The sequence below is a fragment of the Ursus arctos genome, unplaced genomic scaffold (genome assembly GCF_023065955.2).
Source record: "Ursus arctos isolate Adak ecotype North America unplaced genomic scaffold, UrsArc2.0 scaffold_30, whole genome shotgun sequence".
Classification (NCBI taxonomy): Eukaryota; Metazoa; Chordata; class Mammalia; order Carnivora; family Ursidae; genus Ursus; species Ursus arctos.
The window spans coordinates 16,664,644-16,672,053 of record NW_026622986.1 but is presented as its reverse complement, the minus strand read 5'-3'; the positions used below and the strand labels follow the sequence as shown (position 1 = coordinate 16,672,053).

Genomic DNA, 7,410 nt, shown 5'->3' with positions numbered 1-7,410 from the left:
GGTAGGAAAACTCTGCCACTTTTCTGCAAGCCTAAAACTATTCTAAAATTTTAAAAGCTTATTTTAAAAAAGAGAAACAAGCAGGATAAGGGGGTGGGGAATGGATAATATGGCAATTACCCAAGACGCTACTGGAAGGTCAAGAAAATGAAAAAGAAAATACCAGTATACATTATCTATTTCAAGCAATAAATGTAAACAAGCCACAAAGAGCAAGTGTTTTATCTCCTAGAAATTAGCATTGAATAGATTACCCTTCTATCAGATCGACTTTCCCCTGATAAAACTGAAGGTTGTCATCATTACCACATTGTTTTTAAAGCTGGGCTCACGTTAAAAAGGGCTACACACGCATTCATGGCCTCGGACTGAATAAACAATACAGCTTTCATTTTTGAGGCAACATATTCCTCATGGTGAATTATCTAGTGCACCGTTCCGCGCGGTTTCCCTCCACCATCTGAGTGGCACACGTTCTTTATACGGATAAAGAGGAAAAAATCATTTTGTGCTTGACGAAAACGTGTTCTTCTCAGGTGCGAGTGTGTGTAGAGAGAGAGGTGCAAAGAAAACTCGCTTACAACGCCAACTCTCTTTGTTAAATATGCCTTTATGCTATAATCCATAATCATCATAATTAAAACCTGTCGAGCCCCCTTTTCATAAACAGGGAGTCCCTCCTCCTCGTTGATTGGTGTCAGTGCCAACCAGCCCTCGCAGCGGCTCGGATGGGCCGAGCACAACCGTGGGGCGATGTCTGGTGTCGCCACATCTGGGCCTGGGTGCCGGAGGCAGGGTACCCACGGGATGGAGCAGAATCCTTCTTGGAGGCGCACAGCCCCATCGGGGACACGCCGGGCGACGACAAACTCCTCTCCCTTCAGTTAACAGTTCTGGGACAGAGGCTGGTGGAGAGGCCCCGAGCCGACGTAGACCGAGATGAAGATGAGGAAGACCAGGAGGAGGAAGAGGCTGGCTGCCGCCGCGGCCACAGCGAAGAGCTCCATTCGCAGCGCAGCCTCCCGCCGCCCGGACTGGCGGGCTGCCTCGAGGCGCCGCGTTGCCATGGGAACCGCAGCGGCGCCCCCGTGGAACCCAGCGTTTATGACGCGAGAATCCTCCAGCTCCGCAGCCGCCCCCACCCCCGGGGCGGAGGGACGCGCTTCCACCCGTTTCCCCCGCCCCCAGCACCGGTGCGGGAAAGCAGGAATCAGACAACGGCGTATAGACGTGAAAACACTCGGTAAGCGGTGCCGGGGGGCCGGGAGGAGGCCGCGGGGACCCCGAGGTCGGGTGCGCGGCCCCCGGTGGAGGCCGCTACGGGACGGGCCCGCGCGGCCCCTCCTTCCCCGCCGCTCCCGCGCGGCCCCCACCCGGGGAGAGACGCCCGGCGCTGAGAGCTCCTCCCACCGGTCCCGGGCTTCGCCGACGCCCTTGGAGCCTGCTGGGACCCTCGCACGCAGAAAGTTGGAGGTCCGACGTGCGCGCTTTTGCAGAACCTCTCCGAAGCGAGGGCCACATGTAACCCCCGGCCCCTGCCCTGCAGGCTCTCAAAGGGGAGAAGGGAGCATAAACGACATCTACCCCGAGTCCTAATTATTGGAACATTTCCTAACACGCCGTCTGTCCCGGGAGCTAGAAACATATTGCAGGAAGGCAATGTTTGGGTAATTAATAAAGAGACAATAACGGGGCTTCCGAAACGCTGCGAGGTGCTCGGCCCGGCTCAGCCGCCTTCGGGGCGCACCGACCGCGGTTCCCGCAGGACGCGTCCGCATCCTGGCCTGACTTGCACCAATCACGTAATGAGCGGAAACACTAAAGGCGGACGATTCCCATTTTACCCACTAAGCTTTCTCCTCCCCGGTCACTGGTGAAGCCCCAGGTTCGGAGACATCGGGGCTCAGCTCCTGGGCCTGTAAAGTCCTCCCCCGGGGAGCGAAGTCATGTCGCTCCCCGCTATAAATATTAATAAGCTGAGAGGCTCGTAATTATCTCCTTTTAATTGCAACTCAACCAAAAATCCAGCCCGCTGCCACTCAGGCCCCCCTAAATCGGGATTGCTGGGTTTCGGTGTCAAGAGATTCCCTCGGCTCCAAGCAGTTCTTTGTATCCGCCGCCCAACATGGAAACCATATGCTGCGCCTCTCCGCGAGTTAAAATCACCCTCGGAGAGATTCGAGCTGACGCCCTTTGGATTTTCATCGGTCGCCTGCCTCCCTGGCCGCCTCGTGTCCCCTCTGTCAGGGGACCGCCACCGCGGGACCCCGCCTCTATTCGTTCCAAACCTCCTGTTCCTAAAGCAATCATCTGAGGAGCTCGGCACAGAGAGTGGGCCCTGGAGGGGGTGGGATTCACCCCGTCTTTGATCCCAAGGCACCTGCGGCGCCCCGGCCCGGGGTGAGGCCTGCGGGTCGCACGAGGCCTCGGCCCCGCTGCACCCAGGCAAGCAGCCCTAGGGGCTCCACTGCGGCCGGGACGCTCCGGTCTGGCCTACCCGGTGCCCTTTCCATGTTGGGGTCCCTGTGCCCCGCTACTCCGCCGGCCTGCTACTTCCCCGAGGGCTCTTCCCTCTGCACCGGAGCTGCCTGCCGCGCGCGGCGGTGAAGGACGCCAGTTCCGAGGGTCAGCTGCTCAGGGCCCCAGCGCGCCCTCCCGGGGTCCGAGGCTGAGGTGGGGGGTCGTGGGCTGGTGCAATTCGCTGCGCTTTCTCACCACGCGCCCAAAAAGCTGAGAGCCGGCGGTCGGCGAGACGCCTGGGCGTCCAGCACCGCGCAGGCTGCGCGCAGGGGGACTAGGCCTTCCTCCGCCGCAGGCTCGCGGACGGGCGGGCGCCGGGAGTCGCTTGGAAAGGGCCCGGGTACGGGCTGCCCGCCTCGCGATCCGCACCCTTCAGTAGCACAGGCCCAGACTCCCGCCCGCGCCTGCACGGGCTGTCCCCAGGGCTTTTACAGAGCCGAGGGGAAGTCCCTCGTCTTTCCTGGAGGAGGCTTTGCGGAGCCTCAGGCACCGGGGACGCAGGAGGAGGCCTCGCTGAGCTCATCCTGGGAAAGCAGCGCAGGCTAAGAGCCCTTTAGGGAGGACACACCGCCCGTGGGCGCCTTGAGAGGGCCCTGCTTTCTGCACGCGAATCTGGTCGCTCTTGCCCAGGCAACATCGTAGGCCAAGAGGAGCTGCCGAATTATTTCTTGCCCACTTACTTCTGCTGGAGTTTTGCGCCAACAACAGCTGCCCACTCTCCAGGGATTATGATGGTCATTGAAAAATATTAATGTCCATTTACTTGATACATTTCCATTTAAAGTGCATCAGGAGGAGAATTCAAAATGCAAAATAAGGATTTATTTAAAACACCCACAGCAGTTAGATTAGTACCCATTATATGTCAGTTAAAAATACAGATTCATCAGGAAGGCCCAATTAAAAGAAACTCTGCTCTGGAAGCAGATATGTTGGTCATCCGACTATGGTGGTGACTGAGTTTGGTGAATGTTAACTGTCCGTTGAAATGACAAAAAGAAATCCACCTCTGATCGATCGGACGCTTGGACTGTTGCTATGAGAATTGTAGGCAGTTTCTGCAAGTCGCTTGGAGGCAAGATCAGCTCATTTGCTGACCAAATGCAAGTTTCCTGTAAACTTAGCCTCAGCTCCACGCTCTGGCAGCAAATGGTTAAGTGGGTCTGGCAGGGGGACCCATTTTGGTGTTCAGGGCAGTAGGTCAGTGTTCCCACCATCCAACACCCAGGTCCCGTGTGTGGGAAACCAAGCTATGGTCAGTGGCCCAGGAGGAGGGGGTGGTGAAGGCGTGGGCACAGGACTCGTGGGGGCCGCAGCAGTGGGCATTTGGACAGGCACAGGTTTTATTTGTTGCAATTCCTGCACCCAGCAGGTTGAGTAAATGTTAGAAGACTCAGAACTACATGAAGACGAGCGGGGCTGGCCTTCAATAAAGGGAAATCCGGCTTGAGCTGCCTGGTTTATAATCAGGCCTGGAGCCTATATGGAGTGATGTGCTCTTTCCACTTTTCTTTCTGCTGCGCTGGGTGGAGGCAGGCGGTGGTGGGAATGTGGGTAGATACAAAGGCCTCCTGTCCCTTAGAGCACAGGAAGGCATCTGGAAATCTGGTAGTGGGAGTATTTCTCCGATTGTCTTAGGAACTCTTTTATCTCGACCAAGAAGGTTTCACAAGGCTGGGACAGGAATTTGGAAATCATTCTTTGCTAGTGACAGTGTTGGGAACTCTCTCTCTCTCACCCACCCCCTTCACACACTCACAAATCTGCCCTTTTTGTATTTTGTGTGAAACTTTTTAGCCTGATAAAGATCAAAGCCACGTACCAACTTGTCTCTCCGAAACCCCACGCACGGCTCTACGTTCTCCTGGCAGTAAAAGTCTGGAAGCTGTTTTTGGATTCTGCTCGCTCAGCCTCACCCTGCTCCACCCCAAATGATGCAATGCTAGGACAGGACCCAGAAAGCTGCTGGGTCTGTCACCGGCCGGCGGAGGCTGGCCTTGAGGTGCCAGACTGGACCAGACAAGAGTTTTGTTGAGTGACCTTCCCTCAACTCCTGGAGCTGTGACAAGAATCACAACGTAACACCTTCCATTTTTGTTGGACTTTAGAGATGACAAAATTATGGCTAGTTTCTTCCAACAACTTATTATCTGCATTTATAGATGAAGAAACTGGAGTCTAGAGAGGTTAAGTGAAGGCCACAAGGAGAGAATGGGGCATCTTGGGAGTCTTGTCCTTGGGCTCTTGCTACCACACCTGTCACTTTCAGTCAGCAGGAGACACGATGAACTCTAACTGGTATTAGAATTCCTGGAATTCCCATTGCTTCTCCACTCCATTGGGCAGGAGGTGGGCGCAACACATCTCCCAGCGGCAGAGGGACGAGTGGGTACCTGACAAGAAACTGGAGACAGTCCAGGCAATAGAGCCTGGTGGCCTTTCCACAGGACAAAGCCTTCCCGCCGGAGGATGTTAGGAAAGCAAGTGAAGCCCCTCTTTACAATGATCGAGGCAGGACAAGGGATGTCCCCCCATGGTGATCAGTCCCCATGGTTCTCCTCTTCCCTCCCTTCCGCTCTTGCTTGACTCACCGGCCCAGGCAGCCAGCCGTGATTAGCAGTGCAGGCCATGGTCTGGGACAGCTGTTTTCCTCCTCTGAAGCTTCAGGGTGTGACATTTATTAGCACTGGACACTCAACAACCTCAGACCTGTAACGCCTCCTGAAATGGAGGTAGAATAGACACCCAGACACACCCGTCACTCATGGCCATGATGACCAATCCGAGCTGCACCTCTCACCTGGTTAGGTCTTGAGAAAATGAGCAAGCATTGAAGGTAGTCTTTCTCTCTTTCGCTTGGATTTTCATATTTGCTCCTTTGAGTTGCTCATATCCTCAGCCTGGTGGCCCAGAAGATGCTGGAGGGAGGTGGGAAGGATTATCAGAGGGGAGAGGACGGCATCTCTGATGAGTAGGGCTGGGGCTAATAAGCGTTTGAGGATTTAAAGATTTTTGTAACCCAATTATGAAAATTAGTACTCAGCTGCTATTCCAAAGCGGCGAGCCTGATTGCTAATGATGGCTGACAGTTATGAGCACGAACTGCGTACCTGGCCCTGTGCCAGGCATATGATATCTATGGACTCATTCCATCTTGGAGGCAACACCGTGGAGGAGTGACTGTGACTATACTCACTTTACAGGTAAGGACACTGAGACATAGAGATGTTCTGTAGCTGTGCTGGAAAACAGAGTCAGGATCTCACGAAATTTTGTTCACCTGTGAGCTAGCCCGAGCCACGGTGAATCCAACAGGTGGAGCTCGTTTCACCAAGGTTGTGGGCACTAGTGCCAAGCGGTTTCTCTCGGAAAGTCAGTCTTCACGGTCTTAGCAAGAACACACGTTTCAAGTTGTTTTCTCCTCTCCGCTTTCCTTCTCCACCCGCCGCCACCCCATGGTAGAGCTGAGGTTTCCGTCGCTGAGCCTGGAGGAAGGTGGCAAGCGGTCAGAAACGGAAAGATTCACTGCCTCGAGTGCCCCCTTGGAACCTGACTGGGTCCCACAGAGCTCTGAATCTGGCTGGGCTGAAGTGTACAAAGAAAATAGCTGTTATTAGTCACTGGCATTCCACGTGGCTTACGTCAATGACAGTAGCGCCTTTTAAACGGATCACACTCATTTACAGTCTACAAAGCATATCCACTCATGGTGTCTCGTGTTCGACATTTCCTCTTTGCTCTCGGGGCCTTATCTCTAATTGTGGAATGAAAGGCTGGGTCCCTTGTTTAAAAAGATTCCAGGTTAGGCCAGCCTGGTCCGCGTAGACCCGACGGGCTCACGGTGCCCTCTGAAGGAGGAAGTTGTCAGCGGCTGGCCTCAGGATTGGAAGGAGGCGGTTTTACCCGGACATCATTCTACAAGGTTTCCCTTCATCTCGGCTCATATTTCAGCTTGGTCTGCCTCCACGGTTTCTATCCTGTCCCCCAAATCCGAGTTTGGAAACCCAACGAGCCACCAGCGCGGGGCCGCTTTCCAGCCTTTTCCATCCCGACAGTTCGTTGTGACATTCAGGCATGACACCCAATCCAGGGATGTCAGAGTAATTTCTCCAGAAAGGGGATGTGTGGTAAAGGCATTCCAGTCAGTTTTATTCTCTTCCTCCTTTTTTTTTCCCTTTGGCAAGATAGACGGTGGGAGGGTAACACGTAGGTTTCTTCATGTCAGTAGAAGAATTAAGTTAGGGTCACGTGTACATATACCCTTTGTGGTTGCTTCCCTTCCATCACCTCTAGTAGGAATACTTCTAGATGTGGTATATATATATTATATATAATATATTATATATGTTATATATTATACATATTATACACACACACACACACACACACACACACACACACACACACACACTGGAATATTACTCAGCCATCAAAAAAACCTTGCCATTCGCAATGACGTGGATACAGTTAGAGTGGGTTGTGCTAAGTGAAAGAAGTCAGTCAGGAAAGACAAATACCACATGATCTCATGCATATGTGAAATTTAAGGCAGAAAACAGATGGACGTAAGAAAAAAAGGACAGAGGGAAACAAGCCCTAAGAGACTCTTAACAACAAACTGAGGGGTGATGGAGGGAGGTGTGGGGGGGTGGATGGGCTAGATGGGGGTTGGGTATTAAGGAGGGCACTTGGGTGTTGTACGTAAGTGATAAATCACTGAATTCTACTCCAGAAACCAACATTGCACTAGATGTTAAGTACCTAAAATTTAAATTAAAAAAAAAAAAAAGAAAGAATACTTCCAGCTTTCTGATCTCCTCCCCTTTTTCGTGCAGGGCTGGGACTAGGGTGAGGTGAATGAGGTATTTGCTTTGTGCATAAGAGTAAAGA

The 7,410-nt window shown here is 53.1% G+C and overlaps 1 protein-coding gene across 1 annotated transcript; it reads left to right on the top strand.

Moving 5' to 3' along the window:
* The first annotated feature begins 714 nt into the window (after window positions 1-714).
* LOC130542147 (uncharacterized) lies at window positions 715-7,137 on the top strand. The gene is made up of 2 exons (XM_057304607.1): window positions 715-1,243; window positions 4,318-7,137. Exons 1-2 carry the CDS (start codon window positions 729-731, stop codon window positions 4,553-4,555), a joined length of 753 nt encoding a protein of 250 aa, XP_057160590.1. The 5' UTR covers window positions 715-728; the 3' UTR covers window positions 4,556-7,137.
* The last annotated feature ends 273 nt before the right edge of the window (window positions 7,138-7,410 follow it).

Excerpts from the sequence above, each read along its gene's own strand:
- LOC130542147 (XM_057304607.1), top strand. The coding sequence starts at position 729 with ATGGGCCGAGCACAACCGTGGGGCGATGTCTGGTGTCGCCACATCTGG. Across the intron at positions 1,244-4,317 it reads TATAGACGTGAAAACACTCG|CCTGATAAAGATCAAAGCCA; the intron begins GTAAGCGGTGCC and ends GAAACTTTTTAG.